Genomic DNA, 20,047 nt, shown 5'->3' on the forward strand with positions numbered 1-20,047 from the left:
AAAAAATTATTAAAAGTATAAAAAAAAGTTCTCCAGTAATGCTAATATGATTTCATAAAATTTCGTTTTACCATTTAAATAAAAGGATTTTATGAAAATTATATTTACTTTACACTGATAATTTAATTTTTCAAAAATATAAAAAATGTTCTCCCGGAAAATACGCCATGTTGTAGCGGGTCCATACGTTGGATTTTTATAAGGTTTGACGCCAGAAACGCCGTTGTTGTTGTTGTTCTTGTGCGTTGTTGACCATATCTTCCATATTATTAATTTATATTTTAGACGAGCAAAAACATGTTTTTAAATAGTTTCGTAAATCCACCGCACTCACACCACAGGTTATCTACATAAAGCTCTTCGTTCATAAAAATATAAATTAATATTAATATATATTTTTATTAGCTATAGCTGGCCAAAAGGCTGGATCGAATGGGTTGAAATTTTATGAAGAACCCCATGGGTATCCGAGGGGTACCATAGGCTAAAATTTAGTTTTTTTTTCTTCACAAAATCGATTTAATTCTTTAAAATTAGTTTTTTAAAATTCCACAGGCAACGTCGGGTACTCCTCCAACTAGTTTATACGTACTTATGTACATATGTTGTCTGAATTTACATATGAACATGTGTTGTCTGAATATACATATGTACATATAGCCAGACAACTATAAAAAATTTCACAAATTTAGAAGACTGGGTCGGCTTTAAAGTGTCGCAATGCCGTTGATCTCATAAAGAAATTGTTTTCAGTTTTAGTCTTTTAGAAATTAAATAACACAATTTGTTTTTGTATGAAAGCTTGTAACATTTGGATCACTGTGTACTCACAAAAATGATATGAAATTAAATTTTTTTTTAACCTCTCCTTTGTATTTGAAAAGCATGCTTATTTATTGAAAAATTTCCACGTTTTTCCTTCATAAATTGGAATAAAAAAGCTGCATAATCACATTTTAGAGATTGTAAATCCTGGCTTGCGACAGAAAATCAACACAGGTAAAACAGATTAGACGAAGCTTCTAATGGTACCGTTGTGAATCTGCCATTGACATATTGAAATTACGCTATCAACCCCTTTAAAAAGTTACAGTGCTCGATTCACTACGGTACTCTATAAATCCGAATCTAAACAAAGCTGAAGAAAATATCGTATTTTTTTATTTCGTAATTCATACTTATCATTCCTGCTTTCACTTTTAAAACAAGGTTATTATAATTTTACTTAATTAAACAAAGTTTAAAGCGTCGATCAAAGCAATGATCAAACTTTGAAAGAAACCAGAGCCACATGAGCCACAAACCTTTATTCTTCAAAGAAAATATCTTATTTTTTAATAACATTTTTTATACAGGGGTCACCTAGAGTTATTGAGCACGAGAAGTAGAATAGGAACAGGGGTAGATAGTTCACAAGTTAAGAACACCTTATATTCTACAGGTACACAGATTAATAAAAACTTAGTACCGGACCAACTTTTTAGCAACTAAAACAAGTTGTACAGTATTTATCTGTAGGGTTCTCTACAGCTGTGCACAGAAAATATTTCGTTGTCTTAAAATTAAACATGTACTTTTTACTGCATATTTATATATTCAAGGCATTAGGCACATTTGATTTTTAAAACATCAAACTAATCGAAGAAGTTTCATAAATCACTGTTAAAGTGTCAGTATTAGGAGGAGAAGGTGGAATTCCAGGATACCAGACAAAACTTGAAATTTGCCGGTTCACGTAATGGAAACCATGGAACTTTTTCCTGTTAACGAAGTGAAAACTGGAAAAAACCCTTTAGATTCCGTTTCATTCAAATGAAAAAAAATCCGGATAATTTCCGTAGTATACCGTAAACCGGAATTTGAGTGAAACCCTACCCAGTATTTATTAAAAATGAATTTGAAATATTTAAAAATGTTGAGTTCCAATATATTTGATATTTTTAGGTGATATATATCGCGGGAAGGAGAGAGTACCCTGTACCCTAGGTAAACACATGATTGAAGATTAAAAAATATAAAATTTATCATCTTCACTTTTGCTAGATTGATAAAGGATATTCCAGGGGAAATTCCTCACATTGAATACCGATCATAACTCTGAAACCCCTTAGACTGAGAAAATGAACACTGATATTTAAAACTATAAATCATCTACAGGGTGTCCCAAAAAACATGGGAATTCAGTGACGAATTGTATATCGTCTTTGCTATGAATTAGCATTGTAATACCTAATTTCAAAAGCCATAATATTATTATGTCTGCTAGAGTTTATTTTATGAAAAGGGTAAAAGACTGTAAAGATGTGTCTATAATGTCTCTGCAAGATGAACAGTGAAGACGGACAAGTTTTCTCTGTTTGTTTAGTGCAATTTTCTTGTTTTACAAAGTACAGCCGTATGCAGTCAAAACATAAACAAACAAAATGTAAACATAGCAGACGAAACTCTTACAAATTAAAGCTTTCTCAGTTGGTATCACTACACTAAATCAAAGAATTATTTAAAAAGACGATATCGAATTCGTCACTGAATTCCCATGTTTTTTGGGACACCCTGTAATAGTCAAAGTTAGAAATATTCAAAGTTAAACAAATTTAAGCAAGGTATAAGTTTGTCCCCAATAGAATAATTGTAAAGTTAGAATGCATGTTATTTTTCATTAAGTTTTACTGGTAAGAGAAACTTGTAAGAATCATGGAAAAGATATTTTTCTTTATCATCTTTTAAAAATTATTTAAACACAGCCTCCTGCCGTATGGATGATACACAAAAATAGATAATTAGTCAAGTCACGGAAGTTCGTAGTAAGATTTTGACTCCACTGGAGACCACCAAATAGTTGAAATTTCAAGTGAAGTTCCACTTGTAGAGTGACATCACTGATTCACGTACACTATAAATCCCTTGACGGATCAAGGAGAACTTCTTTATTATTGTTTATCTTCAGAAAGGTTTGTAATTGTTGACGAGTTGACAAAGGTTTAAAGGGTACCATTGTGAATTGGGCATGCTCCTTTGTAAATGGAGGGTCACTTGAAATTACGCCACTAGTCCCTTTGATATTATTTTATCTAGCTCCAAGACCAGTGACGCCCCCTAAACCCCGCACATGGCTTGTAGGAGATGAAGCATGGGAGTCTGTAAAGAGAGAGGTGGAGAGAATCAAGTAAATTTATAAACTTTTAAAAACAAATATTATAAATCTAAAAATAAAAATGACACCTTAAAACCTTTGCATGTTCGTCGAGTACGGAGATTTGTGTGTGTAAACTTACCGAAACCCGCTTGTAGTCAGCTGACAGTTTAAGTGTGCGCTGTGTTGACTTACGTATCAGTCTGAACTCAACACTTGAAATTACGTCTTCAGTCTATTTAAGTCAACCATTTTTGTTCAGATCTGCTCGGAATGAAGAGGAGGCAAAAAGAGCAGAAGAACTACTCAGGAAAAGAGAAGAAACAGAAGAAGAAAGAAGAGTTAGAATTGATAAGTTAGAAAAGGTTTTTCAGATTTGATAATACTTTTCATAAATTCTATTATTTAACAACGAGGAACCGTATTCCTATGGGGGGTTGTTGTTCTATTTTAAGCTTTAATATACATCCTTCAGCTACCACTGTATGGAATAGGAAGACGATAAGCAATCATATGTGAATTTGATGTTGTTCTAATGCAATAGTTTTACCACATCGTTTAAAAAACTTATTTTTAAAGGAATTGGGTACACTTGCTTGGTATCAAGTTCATTTGACTATTTCACAGTGTAATAAGCCGCATTGTAATTGTTGTTGCTTAGGGATTGGTTGAGGACTGGGGTTTCCAGCTGAAACTGAAGAAGAGGGAGGAGGGGAAGGATAAGGAGGAGGAGAACTACAGGATACTCAGGGAGAACAAGGAGTAAGTTTTATTCTTTGCAACTCAGTCAAATATCGCTATCTTAAGATTGAGAATCGAGAAGAGTTTTACGCGAATTTTATGCAGGCAAGCGCATAAAGTTGGAAAATTGCGCGCAAATATTTGTGTGCAAATATGTAAAATATTTGTGTGCAAATATGTAAAATATTTGTGTGCAAATATGTAAAATATTTGTGTGCAAATATGTAAAATATTAAAGGAAAGATGAAAAAATTGCACAAAAAAAATACAACATTTAAGTCTCCTTCACTCTCAATAACAATTAAATCAGTAATATTTTAACTGAAAGTTCCACGAACATTTTTGACCAAATTTATTGTTTAGATTTGCCGAATCCATTCTAGCAGAAAATGAAAGAAAAAAAGTCGAGAAAGATCAAGTAAAACGGTTTGTATTTTAAACAACTTTATGAAGGGGGTAAAAAATAGGATAATGGTTAGTTTCAGCGATAAAGCAAAAAAGTAAATAAAAAAGGTTAACATTTTAAGGATAGATTTTGAAAATGTGTTTAAAAGCAGGGGTGAATAGGTCCAGGGCTGGGGTATTCGTTTTTATTATAATTTTCTTATATTTTTGAAATTAAATGCTAGGATGGCTTCGGAAGATGAGGAACGGAAGCGGAAAGAATCCAAAAATAAAAAAATTAGGAAAATTGAGAAATTGTGAAATGAGAACTTTAAGGGATTTTAACTGTACCTACAGGGTTTCCCACGAAACATGAAAGTTGGTAAATAGTTTTGAATGTCGTCTTCCATACACTGTATTAAATATTAAAGGCTGCTTGCAGTTTATTCTCTTTAAAAAATCTTTTGCTCTAATATATTTTACTTTGAACTTAAATTTTACTTTAATATGACTCCTATATAATATTGTTATTATTGTCTTTGGCGTAAAACAACTTAAAAAATTATGGAAGAAGACATTTTAAACTATTTACCAACTGTCATGTTTCGTGGGACATCCTATATTTCAAAATAGATAAAACAGTGATATTCTCAAAATAGTCGGCGGCATTAGTTTTACAACAAATTATTTATATAATATCAATCTCAAAATAAACTTAGTCTGCATTTTTTTGTGCTTTTGATTGATCATAGTTAGACAAAATTGGTTTTATAGATCGATATTTAAACGAATTTAAAAAAAAAAAATTAGAAATTCATCATAATCGATCGTTTTTTTTTGACAATATTGGCTTCTAATTATATCAAAATATAGAATAATAATTTAATAAAATAATAATATCTCATATTTTACATTTTCAAAGTGATTTGACAGCAGGGGTACAGTTTTATACTCAAGCTAAGAAAGACTTTAACAAATTCAAGGTTTGCATATTTATTTACATGTGTTTTTTTACTCGATAAGGGAAAACCCTTTGCCCAACTATTGCACGATTTTCGTACGAAAATTACGATTGGAAACCCGACCCATGACAGCCTACAGAAATTGTTCGTTCGTTAAAGGGACTGGAGTAAGCATAATTCAAGTAGTTACCCTCCATTGGTACTCTTTAAAACTTTGTATCATCGACGGCAAGAGAACTGTTTGTTTATCTCTATTGATGTTTAAATTGCCGAAAAACTGGAGTGTACACTAGCGTACAGTGTGTACCCTACCCAGCTGACTATTTCTAGAAAATCCCGAACATTTTTTGTCCAACGCGGTTTTTAAAGAATCAACTCAAATTTTTTATTTTCTGCGACAATTCTTGAAAATATATTTCCATCTACAATGAACGTGGTTGGATTCATTTCTTTTTAACTTAACGGTTTTTTTTGTTTGATGACGGAAATTTCTATGAACAAGGGAAATAATGTGACCACGAAGGGCGATAAAAAAAGTTGTTTTCTGGGTTTATTGGTTATAATAAAGGGACCGAGTTCTTTTCCGCCAATTATAATTTTTAAAACCCAGGTTCTTTGCACCCCGATGGTGTAAACCTTTCAGATTTCAAACTCAGACTAGTTGACCTCACAAAATTCAGAGATTGAAAAATGACATCAGGTTGCAATGATTAAGGTATTTTTTGCAAAAACTTGAAATATTTAAGGCAGAGGAGGTAGAACTAGAGAAGATAGAAGAAGAAAAGAGAAAAGAGCTAGGTACAATATAATCAACCTATAAAAGATAATTCATAAAATAGTTTGAATATTTCCTTTTAACACTAATCTTCATCAATACACACATTTTTATCTTTTTTTAAAAAACCTCTAAAATGAAATATGTCCATAATTTGAATTTAACATTTTTCAAAATGAATATATGTTTGGTTATAACAAGAGATTTACATAAACTTGTTAAGAGTTGAAGTTCCAACATCAAATGGAGACTAAAAAGCATGAACAAATGTTCATGCAGAATTTGCATCAGGCTCAAGGTATGTTTCCTGGGTAACCATGTTTCAATGGGTAGTCATGTTTCCTGGGTAGTCATGTGTCCTGGGTAGCCATGTTTCCTTTCTAACTATGTTTTCTGGTTGACCATGTTTCCTGGGTGACCCTGTTTCTTGCATAACCATGGTTCCTGGGTAACCGTGTTTCCTGGATACCATGTTTCCTGTGTAACCATGTTTCCTGTGTAACCATGTTTCCTGGGTAACCATGTTTCCTGGGTGACCCTGTTTCTTGCATAACCATGGTTCCTGGGTAACCGTGTTTCCTGTAACCATGTTTCCTGTGTAACCATGTTTCCTGGGTAACCATGTTTCCTGGATAACCATGTTTCCTGGGTAGCTATGTTTCCTGGGTAACCATGTTTCCTGTGTAACCATGTTTCCTGGATATCCATGTTTCCTGGATAACCGTGTTTCCTGGGTAACGTTGTTTCCTGGATATCCATGTTTCCTGGATATCCATGTTTCCTGGATCTCCATGTTTCCTGGATAACCATGTTTGCCAGATAACCATGTTTCTTTGATAACCATGTTTCCTGGGTAACCGTGTTTCCTGGGTTATCATGTTTCCTGTGTAACTACCATGCTTTTTAGGTAACAATTTTCATGTGTAACTACCATTTTTCTTGGTAACCATTTTTCCTGAGTAACTATTTCTTTTACATTCTAGATAACATATTTATGTTAAGTTTCTGTTAATTTTAGGAAAGGAATCACAAAAAAATCTGAGAGAACTGGAAAAACTGAAAAAAGATTTTTTAAGAGAAGAAGAGATGAGGAGAAAGGAAGAAATTGCTTGCTTTAGGAATAGAAACGTTTTCATTTTACAATTTTATTTTTGGACCATGCATTTTTGTGATATAATGTCCAGGTTATCTCAGAAATGGCTTCTGGAGGAGATACATGTTAGTCTCCGATAAAAATGAGAGTCTATGATGAAAAGCGATGAAACATGGGTGTATTCGATGAAGAAATTAGAATCTCCGATTAAAAAACTGGAAAGCTTATAGTCTCAAATGTAACAGCGGTCTCCGATGGAAAGCTTATAGTCTCAAATGTAACAGCGGTCTCCGATGGAAAGCTTAGGGTCTCCGATGAAACATGGGTGTATTCGATGAAGAAATTAGAATCTCCGATTAAAAAACTGGAAAGCTTATAGTCTCAAATGTAACAACGGTCTCCGATGGAAAGCTTGGAGTCTCTAAAGAAAAAATAGGTCTTCGATGGTAAGCTAAGAGTCTCTGAATAAGCATGTTAGTCTCGGAGGAAAAGATCGGGGTCTCTAAAAGAATATGATTTAGAAACTTCTAATGTATTTTTAATCATTTCTATCAGAGAAGAGATAGATGGTATCAGAGCTAAACATTTCCAAGAAGAAAACAGAACAAACTTCTACTTTCTTGATCAGCAGGTTAAACTCATCAACATTAATTAGAATTTTACTTTTTTTTGTTGTAAAAAAACTCTGTTCGCATTCATAGTCGTAGAAAGACATAAAATGTCCTTTCCTACTTTTTTATGCAATAAAATTATTCCGAATCAGATAAAAATTGACTTATAGAGTTTCAACTTTCAGTAATGTTTCCCCTCGAATTAAAAAAGTGCACAGGCAACGCCGGGCACTTTAGCTAAAATTATGATAAAGAGTGGATAAACGGCGAGATTAAATAGGAACGGGGCAACGCCGGGCACTCCATTTAGTATGGAAATATATCTCGTTTTTATCAATTTTGATAATTAAGTGGAGATCTGATCAGGCACGGGACAGTTCCCAGGTAGAGGTTCCACGAAATGAACATATTTTTTTGCGCAAAATTTGCTTAATTTTCACGCAAATATTTTTTTTGCGAACTTTTGCGCATAAAGCAGCACAATAAGTTTTGCGCATTTATGAGCAGGTGTTTTTGCGTAATTTGCGCAAAACCGGAATTATGAGCAAAACGTAAATTTTAACGCAAAACACTTTATTGCAAATGGACCAAAATTAACAGTTTCAGTTCAGAATCAAACAATTATTTAAAAATGTACATACAAATAAATTATGATATGCTACTCTGAATTGATTACATTTAGTTACAATATCTTCAAATTGAGGGACAAAATAAATAAAGCAGAAATTACTTTGAAAATTTAATTTTAATAGTTTTTACAGATCGTTGTGTGGTGATATATCAAATATCTGGTCGAATGCATATAATTGAAATACAAAGGGCTATTCCCACTGAGATAAAGACAACACTGAAACTTAGTCATCAAATTTTTATACAGTCTCGAATTTGAAGTGTCGCAACGCCTTGGCCTTTGGTTTTACCTCGCCAACTCACTGATACTTTTTTTGTAGGCCTGGACATACACATTTAAAAAATGTTACGCGTCTGTTTCTATCTTAGTTTAAAATGAGTAATTGGCAAAATACTGCTCGACTTTTATGTGAGATCGTTCACATCTTAAGCAGTGTGCCATCATGCACCAGGCTGCAAAATAGAGTTTTAGGCAAGTAATCATTTTTTTTAAGCATTGCAATTATATGGGAAGAGTGCAATCTCATAGATAAATAATTAATACAGTTTATACCTTTATTCAACCTATTACTGAGAATAAGTTGCGCAAAATTCCGCAAAACAGAATAACGCAAAAGCGAAATGAAGTTTGTGCAAAGTGCTATTTCTTCGCGCAAAAATGAAGCGCAACAAAAGCAAAAATTTCCGCTTTCTTTCGCAAAAATTGCGCAAAAGTATTGCGAATGGAAACCCTAGGCTACTCCCAGGAGACCTTGGAGAAAACTAGGAAACAGGTCAACTTGGCCACCTCGTCATTTCTCAGGGACCAGATTCAACACAAACAATTGCAAAGGTAGGTTTTTATGCGTATATAGATTGTTGTTATTTTAACAATTTTTTATATATGATAAACTTTTACGAACGATTTTTTGGCCTCTAGGTTTCTCTTCCACACCATAGTTTGGATATGAGTAAATTGACATCCATTAGTCTTAGCCGCTAATTTACATAAAGATCTCTAATTGAATTTTAAGAATTTACTAGGCAGACAGATAGATAGATCTTGCCTCCTTTGCTATTTCATTGGTCTTGATCACTGTAAAGCACGTTAGTGAACTCTGATTGGATCAGAGGTTACTGGACGTTTGAAAATACTATGCAAAAGTGAAATCCCGAAATATTGAGAGCAGAGACAACTAGCGAACCAAATTTTTGTCGTTTAAAGTAAAGGGATAAACGGGAAACCCCGAAATATGAAGAAAACTTTAAAGCAATAATTAAGTGTATTTCATGTAGTTACATATGCAAATACACTTCTGTATGCCAAGTCTATTAGCGCTTGATTCAATCAGGGTTCAGACATGTGTTTCTTGTCCATTCTGAACATTGGCAAATTTGTTTTAGAACTAGGGAATTGGAACAAAAGAGAATAGAGGTACAGGATCGACTTATTTGGGAGAAGGTATACCTGTTATAATCTATATAATTTGCATATTTGGGAGAAGGTATACCAGTTATAATCTATATAATTTTCATATTTGGGAGAAGGTATACCAGTTATAATCTATATAATTTGCATATTTGGGAGAAGGTATACCAGTTATAATCTATATAATTTGCATATTTGTATCCAAAAGAACATCAAAACGGCTGAACCGATTGGGCCCAAATTATTAGAGGAGTTCACATGACCCAGTCGACGTATTTACCAATTTAAACAAAAAATCCGTTAAAGTTTGAGAACAAATAAATTAGCGACTTTTAGAGCAACAGAAAAAGCTAAAGGAATTGAGTCTTTGCCACAAACTCTGCTTTTCTAAATCCTATATCTTTGGATTCCAGTGTCGTAGACCTTAAATATTTCAAACTATGAATTATGTTGGATCAAAAATATAAGTTTGAAATATCAAAGATTTACGACATTGGGTTCCAAAGATATAGGGATTATAAATTCAGAGTTTGTGGCAAAGACTCAATTCCTTTAATAATAGGAAAGTTGCTAATAGTATTTTAAGCAAACTGAAACACAAAACTTTATATATTTATATAATATCAAATGACGCCATTTTCCTCTTTTTCAGCTTATTCCTAAGTTTCTTGTTTTCATAATCAACAGATAGATTGTGAAATGCAAATGTGACCCTTTCCTAAGTAAAGAGTTGCATGCTAGATTCACAAAGGTACCCAATACCCCCCATTTCTTTCGAGTGTTGATTTTGTTGATTTTGTTGATTTTCCGCTTGTTTCTGCTACATAAATTTATCATCGATTTATAGAAAGAAAAAACAAAGTTTGGTGTGAATCGGACTTGTCACTCTTTTTTTTTTAATGGAGAGTTATTTGAAATCATCCTAACGGTTTTAAAATAATTTTATCTTGTTCAGAATCTTGCTGCAGAATTAGAGGCGGAGAAACAGGACAAAATTAGGAAACAGTCTCTTTACAGATCTCTTATAGATTCCCAGTTAAATCATTAAAGATAGAATATCATTATTTTTAAAGACATTTTTCACACTGTAGGGTATAAATTGATTTAAAATGACATTTTTGAATAGTTTAAATTAAAATGCAAGATTTCACACAATATGTATTCAAATTGATTTAAAATAGTGTAGTTATATAACATATTCGAATAGTTAAAAATAAAATGTAAGATTTTACACAATATGTATTCAAATTGATTTTAAATAGTGAAAATATATAACATTTTCGAATAGTTCAAATTAAAATCTAAGATTTTTCACAATTTGTATAAAAAACAGGCTTGTATATCAAATACATATTTGCATGTATATATATATATATATATATATATATTTATATATATATATATAATATAATATATATATAATACATATTTGCATGTTTGGAAGGAAATATAAATGTATAGCATTTCAAGTTTAAAGACAATTTTTAAATCTAATACTTTTATCAGGATTATGTAATTTCTAGAAAGATATTCATTTTATAAAAAAAGGCCCTATGCAGTTTTTTTTGATTTTGGGAAAATGTGAAAAAAATGGTTTACATGGAGCCAATATATATTATCTACAAAGACTGTGCAAAAAGATTCTGTGACAAACGTCATCTTTTCTTTTTAAAATAATTGAATATTTAATTATTCTTTTTAACACAAAGTCCTTCGTCTTTCCCTCCAGTAGCACCAGGAACTTATCCAGCAGAACAGTTAGTGACAGCAGCTTCCTTATACTTTGCTGTTTCAAAAACAGGTTTTCCATCAACTAATCCACCCTATAATACACCACAGTTAGTAGCAGCAGCTTCCTTATACTTTGCTCTTTCAAAAACAGGTTTTCCATCAGCTTATCCACCCTATAATACACTACAGTTAGTAGCAGCAGCTTCCTTATACTTTGCTGTTTCAAAAACAGGTTTTCCAGCAGCTTATCCACCCTATAATACACTACAGTTAGTAGCAGCAGCTTCCTTATACTTTACTGTTTCAAAAACAGGTTTTCCAGCAGCTTATCCACCCTATAATACACTACAGTTAGAGGCAGCAGCTTCCTTATAGTTTGCTGCTTCATAAACAGGTTTTCAAGCAACTTTTCCGCCCTATAATACACTACAGTTAGAGGCAGCAGCTTCCTTATAGTTTGCTGCTTCATAAACAGGTTTTCCATCAGCTTTTCCACCCTAGAATACACTGCAGTTAGCGGCAACAGCTTTCTTATAGTTTGCTGCTTCAAAAACAGGTTTTCCAGCAGTTAATTTACCCTATAATACACTGCAGTTAGAGGCTGCAGCTTCCTTATAGTTTGCTGCTTCATAAACAGGTTTTCTAGCAACTTATCCGCCCTAGAATACACTACAGTTAGAGGCAGCAGCTTCCTTATAGTTTGCTGCTTCATAAACAGGTTTTCCAGCAGCTAATGCACCCTAGAATACACTACAGTTAGACGCAGCAGCTTCCTTATAGTTTGCTGCTTCATAAACAGGTTTTCTAGCAACTTACCCGCCCTAGAATACACTGCAGTTAGAAGCAGCAGCTTGCTTATAGTTTGCTGCTTAATAAACTGGTTTTCCAGCAGTTAATTCACCCTATAGTACACTGCAGTTAGTGGCAGTAGCTTCTTTGCTGCTTCATAAACAGGTTTTCTAGCAACTTATCCAACCTAGAATACACTAAAGTTAAGGGCAGCAGCTTCCTTATAGTTTACTGCTTTAAAAACAGGTCTAGCAACTTAACTGCCCTAGAATACACTGCAGTTAGAAGCAGCAACTTCCTTAAAGTTTGCTGCTTCAAAAACTGGGTTTCTAGCAAATAATCCAAACTAGAATGCACTACAATCAGTGGCAGCAGCTTCCTTGTAGTTTGCTGCTTCAAAAACAGATTTTCTAGCAACTTGTCCACCCAAGAATACACTGCAGTTAGTAGCAGCAGCTTCCTTATAGTTTGCTGCTTCAAAAACAGATTTTCTAGCAACTTGTCCACCCAAGAATACACTGCAGTTAGTAGCAGCAGCTTCCTTATAGTTTGCTGCTTCATAAACTGGGTTTCTAGCAAGTAATTCAACCTAGAATACACTACATTAAGTGGCAGCAGCTTTCTTTTAGTTTGCTGCTTCAAAAATAGATTTTCTAGCAACTTATTCGCCCTAGAATACACTACAGTTAGTAGCAGCAACTTCCATAACGTTTGCTGCTTCAAAAACAGGTTTTCTAGCAACTTATCCGCCCTAGAATACACTACAGTTAGTTACAGCTACTTCCTTATAGTTTGCTGCTTCATAAACTGGGTTTCTAGCAACTAATTCAACCTAGAATACACTGCAGTTAGTGGTAGCGGTTTTCTTATAGTTAGCTGCTTCATAAACTGGTATTCTAGCAACTAATCCAACTTAGAATACAAAACAATTAGTGGCAGCAGCTTCCTTGTAGTTTGCTGCTTCAAAAACAGGTTTTCTAGCGGCTAATTCAACCTAGAATACACTAACTACAGTTAGTGGCAGCAGCTTCCTTATAGTTTGCTGCTTCATAAACTATAATCTAATCCGCCCTGAAGTTAAAAATATGAATTACAATGTTACTCAAGTTTATCAATCAATCAATATGAACAAAAATTGAAAATAAACTCTCATGGTTGCCCCAAATTGGATTTTTAAAATTACACTCATACATTCTTATTCAAATAGCCCCAAAAGACTTAAATTTGCCCCCTTTTTAAGAATGCCACTAAATATTTTTAATTTGCACATAAATTTAATTTCTTTTTATCCCCAAATGTTTAAGGTAATTTCTCCAAAATTAAGAAGTTTTGCGCTTTGATTAAGGAAAGCCCCTTCATATACTTTGTAATTGCCCTTAAATAAAATATTTTCCCTCAAAATAAATATTTAAGATTTCTCATACACAAATTTGCCCAAACTAAAAAAAGCCCCCCAAAACAAAATTTTCACCTAAAACAAAGTTTTAAGAATTTCCCCTAACTGAAAATTGCCCCCCCCCCAAAAAAAATAAAATTTGTCCCTGAAATATAAATTTAATATTTTTCCCTCACAAAGGAATTGAGTCTTTGGAACAAAATCATATTTGCATGTTTGGAAGGAAATATAAATGTATATCTTACCAGCCAGCAATGTTGTAACTTCATTTCTGTCAACAATCAGTTACGTCATATCTCATATATGAGGATTTTGAGTGTCCATTTCTATGAAGACGACATCTCTAGTACATTGGAGTGCATATAAAGTATCTGACCTAACTATAGAACCTTAAAACACCTGTCTGTCTTCTTTCTAATTTCTTTATGAGTCGTGCAACTTTCTTTTGATAACAATTTGTCATCTATGATTAAAAACATGTTTTAATCCCCTATCAATTATCATGTTCAGCGGAACACCCTGTATAAAAAGAAAACTTACATTTTTATAATAAGATAACCCACAGCCAACCTCAGCAGTCTCAGCCCACAACATTTGTACAACAGCGGGGGACACATTCGCGATACTTGAAAAGTTCACCAACAAATTTTGTATTTTTTTTAGAGATTTTTTAGATATAAATGAAATATATTGATATACAGTTAGACCCATAAAAATTTGGATTGGGAAGATGACATTTTTTATCACATTATGTTTACTTAATTTACTAGTAGCTTGAAGTTGGGTAAAAATGGATCCGTTTAGAGTGAACACTGTGGACACTGCAGAGTGCACAGTTGATGTATTTCATGTCCTATGTGCTAAAACAAATCATAATTTGAGTTTAACACTCGTCTCATTATTCAACATTTTTATGGGTTTCACTTATATACTTATATATATATAATCATCTGTAGGCAATTCAAATTTTTGTTCAAAATTGCCTTTTCAAAATTAGAACAACATTGATAAATTAAACAACTCTTAAAAACTTACGGATCAAATTTTCGGAAAATTTTTTCAATCATCTGAATGTTATGATCATATTTCTTTTGTATCAAGTTCATGTTATTATTAGCCTGAAAATACAAAAATCTAAATTTGAATGGAATAATTTTCATGAATATAACTGTAATTATTTTGATGACTTTTTCACAATAAACCAAACAATGAATTGTTAAAACTATATCATCTATACCCATCCCTATCTTTTACCGCATTTTCATCTAAGCACTCTGGATCTGGTTCTCCGAAGAAAACAGCTGATACAACTGATGTGGACGCCTCCATGAACATGTGAGTGTCATATTCATATCCATAGGGTTCACATTGGTTTGCATAGCGCTGTGCAATATTCTCCAATTCTTGATTCCAAACCTAAATCAAATAATGGAAAAATTTTACTTTTACATTTATTCAAAACGTTTGCCAAAGTGCAATTTTTAGGGTTCATTGCATTTGCATAGAAATTTGAACTTTAGAAAAATTTAATTGTCAATTTAACGAGTCAATAATCGTATTAGGAAGAACTATAATTTTTTAAAAAATTTCTTGCAAATCTTTTTAAATAAAATTGAGAATTGCATACAAAATTCATAAACTAATACAAATTTTAATATCTTTTGTTTTAAAAGTGTTGTCTACATACAAGATGTTTTTTAAATGAATACTAAAAGAATTTTTATAATTTTGTTTTCTAAGCCAATTTATTTTCTGGCCGTGAATAGGGTTTCCAGCGAAAAGAGTATATCGCTTCGCGAAAATTTCTTATTTTTAGCGAAAAAATATTCGCCATAAATTTTGTTAAGTTCAAGTGACCTTTCATTTAAAGAGGGTCAACCTCAATTCACAACGGTACTCTTTAAAGCTTGGAATTGATCATTGAAAACACAGAACTCAGTGTATATAACATTTAACTTTTAGATGGTGTGTAAAAAGTCGTAAATAATTTTAAAAAACGAAAAGTCATCCTTGATCAGTCGCAGGTTTTGAAGGTACTCTTGTGAATGGTAAAGGAAGGTTACTTAAAATTGCGCTTTCAGTCCCTCCTCCCTATTTAGTAAAAAAATTTACAAGTTTCTTCATATTTATGGCTCTAGGCATCCAACGGCTTTTGGTGAACACAGGTCCCTTAGCAACTGCTTGTCTTAAGCTATTCATCCTGAGCAAAAAAGTGAGCAATTTATTATGGTTTGGTTTGGATCCAAGAAAATTCAGTAGTAAATTTATTATGGTTTGGATCCAAGAAAATTCATTTTTCTTCCTGGGAAATAAATTCTATCTTATGTTTTCTTTCGTTATAGCTGAAGTGCGTTGCCCGTGGAATTTTAAAAACTTGAAAAAATATTTTCGAATTAAAAAAAAAAATTGAATTTTTAGCCTATATTACCCCCGGAGTACCCAAGTATAAGTATATATGACACAGTGCATGGCAACCAAAAATCAGCGGAATGATTTTTCGGTTACTTTTTCTCTTTTAATTAGAAATACCGTTAAGAATTTTTCATTTGTTTAACGGATTTCAATATTAAAAGTTTAAAAATCTTTATGCGCCTTAAACAGATGCGGGGTACAGGGTTAACCACAAAGGTCCAGACTTCAATGACGATCTAATACTTTTTGATTTAACGATCTAAATACTGAATTTTGTAGGTCATGTATAAAAGATAATATCACTAACTGAAACAAGATTGTACGAAATAAATTCCTTAAGACGTCATTGAAGTCTCCGTTCCTGTCGACAACCCATGTATATATCAAAGAAATACCATCAACACAAAAGGTCGATGCTTGTCCCCCCCCCCCCCCAGGTATAAATGTAAACCTACTTCTCCAAAATATTTTTTCTTCCAACCTCATTCAGTTGAAAAAATTTATTTGCCGAGGTTTCAACACAGTTCTTTAAATTGGTTCCTTCCTGAAAAATGTTTTATAAAATACAAATGTTGTCATTCGAATTACATATATTATAGCTTTGCCTGCAGTTTAGCATAAGAAGGTGAAACCCAGGAAAACTTGGTTTGCCCAATAAACATTTTAGGCAACTCGGTTTACGGGACTGTTATGGTAAAATTTAATCAAAATCTTTTGATTCAATAAATCCTTTGATTTAAAAGTTTAAATCCCATCCCAATCCCATAAGCTGCTATATAATTAATTAAGTATTCATAAATTAAATATTTTATATTTCAAATAAGTGGCCAGCAACATTTTAAAATGAACAAAATTGACATGGGAAAAATTCGGGTTTCTGGCAATACATGAAATCATGCTGGACCGCATCTGGGTATCCTTGAACCGAAAGATTATCTAATTAAACAAATATTTGGGTATGAAAGGGACTGTAATTTGAAGCATAATTTCAAACGAAACTCTAATTACACAGAGAATTTACAACAGTATCCTTTAACCCTTGACTCATCATCGAGGAAAGAGACTTCAGTATTTTTAACTTTAAAATCATGTTTAAATTGTCGGAAAACTGAAGGGAACCTGAATACAGATGATAGTCACATATATTTCTCAAATATTTCGAATTTATATAATCCACGCGGGTTTTCAATATATACCTTTAATTTCTACGACTCCTAGAGTCAAAATAAATGTTTCTTAAATATAAAACAGCCTGCAAACATAATGCTCCAAATTTCCAAGTGTTTCTGAATACTAATAAGGATATAAGCCTTTGATCATGGTCAAATGTTAAAACAGTACTGTTGTGAATCGAACACACATGGAGAGTCACATAAACATTTGTCAATCCCACATTACTTACATAAATTCTACTTACATATATACACATTGTATGATTAGGATTAATGATACAGTAATCAAAGCCGGAAGCTATGAAAATCAGGCAGTAAGCAAGGGTTAAACGGATAATATTCATCATGCTTAAGTCTTTAACAATTCCTAATCTCAACTGTATTTGCCAATTGCTAGATATATTTTTCTACACCTGTAAAGCATAATTACCACCGTAATTGATGCATGTCTAGTTTTTAAAAAAAAAAATGAAGAAATCCGAAACACTTATCTTAAAAGGAACTGAATTTATTGACTTTGAGTTATATCGTTGAACTACTTCCTTTCGGTTCAAATCAACCAACGATTCAAAATTAAAGATTAAGGAAGAGTATGATTATGAATCGGTGCATTCAAAAAGTATAGACAAAGGTTGATAGACAAATCGAAAATGAGTAGGTGTAACTTGTAATTCATAATTCTATATATATATACGTAGTATGCTTGTAACATATAACGTATATATTTATATGTATATATCATGCAGAGCAACCAAGGGGTTTCATTCCTTTCAAATATATGTTTATATATGTATTATTGTTGTCTTCTATATTAGTACTAGAAAAGGTGGTAATTTAAGTTTCTTTACTTATTAGAAACAAGAGAATTAATTTTGCAAAATAAAACTAAAAAATTCAACAAAAATGTTTAAACGGAACATTTAAAGCTAGACCGATTAACTACGGTACTTTTGTCTCCAAACATATGAACGATATAGTTTTTATCTTTAGTGTTCTAATTCTGCATATCACGATCTATGTTCTTTCTTTCTGCAGCAAGAAACCTGCAACGCTATAGTTCATCGATAAAAATAAGAATTTGTTTTATGTTAAGTTCGGAAACTGAGAAAATTTTCTTATTTTTGAGTTTCTTAGAAAGGGCAATATCTTTTCAAATTGAATATCTCATGAAAATATTTTGCTCTGAAGTAGCAATCTTACAACTTAACTTCACCAAATTAATTTTCTTGCTCATAAAAAAAAACAATTGCTAATAAGGGTTTTGGAAAATTTAGAATGAAGTTTCAGACAATATGACTCTATTTGAAACCCTGAATTGTGTATAAGAAAATTATGGTTTTAGTTAATAGTTTCAGAAATATCAATAAGTCGTGTCCAAAAGCTGCCATGCCTTTAAATCAATAAGGTACAGTGTGTCCCAAAAAACTTGGGAATTCATTGACGATTCGATATCCTCTTGGTTATGAATTTGCACTGTAATACCTAATTTCAAAAGCCATAATATAATTATGTCTGCAGGAGTTTAATTTTTGAAAACGGTAAATAACTTTAAAGATGTGGCAATAATGTATCCGCAAGATGAACAGTGAAGACGGCCAAGTTTACTCTGTTTGTATACTGCAGTTTTCTTGTTTAACTAAGTACAACCGTATGCAGTCAAAACAAACAAAATGTGAACATAGCAGACGAAACTCTCAGAGATTACAGCTTTCTCAGTAGGTATCACTATACTAGATCAAAGAATTATTTGAAAAGACGATATAGATTTCGTCACTGAATTCCCATGTTTATTGGGACACTCTGTATGTACGAAAGAAAAAAATTGTTATACAAATTCTTTTTTTCCAAGGCCAAGGTAATATTATTCAAATCAACAATATGAGAAAAGATTTATTTACTTAATATCGACAAGATTTAAATTTTGAATGAAGTTTATGAAAAAATATAATAATCAAATTTTTTCTAAACTAAAGTACATCACAAAGACGACATACAGAAATTGATAAATTTTTATTTTGTATAAGGAGCAATAACACTTAAACTATAATGAAAATAAAATAAACTATAACGAATTAAAATTCATAAATTACAAAATACTTATTAAGTTTTGCTTTAAAGATAATTTTTTTATTTTTAGGAATATATTGAACTTGTAAATATTTACAAACTTGTTAAAATAAAGAAAATCAAATGTTGTGAAAAATTAACAAGATTAGATATAACGTGATAACGTCCGAATCCAATCATGTCGTTGAATTAAGAAAACTATGTCTTTTTGTGATAATTTTTAGCCGTGAATTCAAAGATCAGATCTCCTTAACCAACATTTTTATTAGTTATTACTTTGACACTTGGATTCGGATCCTGGGCACTTAGATCCGGATCTTAGGCACTTGGATCCAGATCCTGGGCACTTGGATCCAAACCTGGGCACTTGGATCCGGATTCTCAGCACTTGGATTCGGATTCTCAGCACTTGGATCCGGATCCTGAACAGTTTAATGCGGATCCTGCGCACTTATGTTCAGCACTGTTCTACACTAGAGACACAAGACTTTGCAGATTTCATAACATGTTTACAAGTTTTTAAGACATGAGCCATGTAAACACTAAACATGATATAACACAGTTAAAATCTTTCTCTGTTTTTGCATCTATAGCTTTGGAAGCTTTCTCTGAATTTGTTTTGAATATCAATCAATAAACCACATCAAAATCTTATCATGAAAAATACTAATCTAACATTTTAATATTTAAATTTAAAATTCACGAGTTAAAAATCCACTGCTCCTATATTAGCATAGAACGAA

The 20,047-nt window shown here is 32.3% G+C and overlaps 3 protein-coding genes across 5 annotated transcripts; 2 read left to right on the forward strand and 1 right to left on the reverse strand.

The window, feature by feature from the left end:
• The first annotated feature begins 267 nt into the window (after positions 1-267).
• On the forward strand, positions 268-7,218 carry LOC111708497 (histone-lysine N-methyltransferase, H3 lysine-79 specific). The gene is made up of 14 exons (XM_023481895.1): positions 268-341; positions 961-999; positions 1,356-1,441; positions 1,945-1,986; positions 3,076-3,166; positions 3,396-3,498; positions 3,795-3,895; positions 4,238-4,300; positions 4,504-4,560; positions 5,181-5,241; positions 5,967-6,018; positions 6,219-6,293; positions 7,014-7,123; positions 7,180-7,218. Exons 1-14 carry the CDS (start codon positions 298-300, stop codon positions 7,216-7,218), a joined length of 963 nt encoding a protein of 320 aa, XP_023337663.1. The 5' UTR covers positions 268-297.
• A 423-nt stretch (positions 7,219-7,641) lies between these two features.
• LOC111708493 (uncharacterized) lies at positions 7,642-10,955 on the forward strand. 3 transcript variants are annotated; one of them, XR_002766680.1, is made up of 5 exons: positions 7,642-7,719; positions 8,051-8,083; positions 9,065-9,161; positions 9,713-9,770; positions 10,693-10,955. XR_002766680.1 is itself a non-coding variant. In XM_023481892.1 (5 exons), exons 1-5 carry the CDS (start codon positions 7,655-7,657, stop codon positions 10,783-10,785), a joined length of 330 nt encoding a protein of 109 aa, XP_023337660.1. In that variant the 5' UTR covers positions 7,648-7,654; the 3' UTR covers positions 10,786-10,955. The 3 variants fall into 3 exon arrangements, 1 of the variants encoding a protein (XP_023337660.1); XR_002766679.1 differs by having other exon boundaries at positions 9,076-9,161; XM_023481892.1 differs by having other exon boundaries at positions 7,648-7,719; positions 8,056-8,083; positions 9,076-9,161.
• A 3,099-nt stretch (positions 10,956-14,054) lies between these two features.
• Positions 14,055-17,621, reverse strand: LOC111708481 (venom allergen 5). Its single transcript, XM_023481869.1, has 6 exons — positions 17,483-17,621; positions 16,521-16,609; positions 15,766-15,853; positions 14,908-15,069; positions 14,689-14,771; positions 14,055-14,278 (listed from the first exon to the last, which is right to left on the reverse strand). Exons 1-6 carry the CDS (start codon positions 17,582-17,584, stop codon positions 14,113-14,115), a joined length of 690 nt encoding a protein of 229 aa, XP_023337637.1. The 5' UTR covers positions 17,585-17,621; the 3' UTR covers positions 14,055-14,112.
• Positions 17,622-20,047: the final 2,426 nt, after the last annotated feature.

Source organism: Eurytemora carolleeae, unplaced genomic scaffold (assembly GCF_000591075.1).
Source record: "Eurytemora carolleeae unplaced genomic scaffold, Eaff_2.0 scaffold706, whole genome shotgun sequence".
NCBI lineage: Eukaryota > Metazoa > Arthropoda > Copepoda > Calanoida > Temoridae > Eurytemora > Eurytemora carolleeae.

Excerpts from the sequence above, each read along its gene's own strand:
- LOC111708497 (XM_023481895.1), top strand. The coding sequence starts at position 298 with ATGTTTTTAAATAGTTTCGTAAATCCACCGCACTCACACCACAG. Across the intron at positions 5,242-5,966 it reads AAGACTTTAACAAATTCAAG|GCAGAGGAGGTAGAACTAGA; the intron begins GTTTGCATATTT and ends GAAATATTTAAG. Across the intron at positions 6,294-7,013 it reads GAATTTGCATCAGGCTCAAG|GAAAGGAATCACAAAAAAAT; the intron begins GTATGTTTCCTG and ends TGTTAATTTTAG.
- LOC111708493 (XM_023481892.1), top strand. The coding sequence starts at position 7,655 with ATGGTATCAGAGCTAAACATTTCCAAGAAGAAAACAGAACAAACTTCT. Across the intron at positions 7,720-8,055 it reads TCTACTTTCTTGATCAGCAG|ATCTGATCAGGCACGGGACA; the intron begins GTTAAACTCATC and ends AATTAAGTGGAG. Across the intron at positions 8,084-9,075 it reads AGGCACGGGACAGTTCCCAG|GAGACCTTGGAGAAAACTAG; the intron begins GTAGAGGTTCCA and ends GGCTACTCCCAG.
- LOC111708481 (XM_023481869.1), bottom strand. The coding sequence starts at position 17,584 with ATGATGAATATTATCCGTTTAACCCTTGCTTACTGCCTGATTTTCATA. Across the intron at positions 16,610-17,482 it reads ATCATACAATGTGTATATAT|GAAGGAACCAATTTAAAGAA; the intron begins GTAAGTAGAATT and ends AACATTTTTCAG. Across the intron at positions 14,279-14,688 it reads ATTTTCCGAAAATTTGATCC|TATCGCGAATGTGTCCCCCG; the intron begins GTAAGTTTTTAA and ends GAACTTTTCAAG.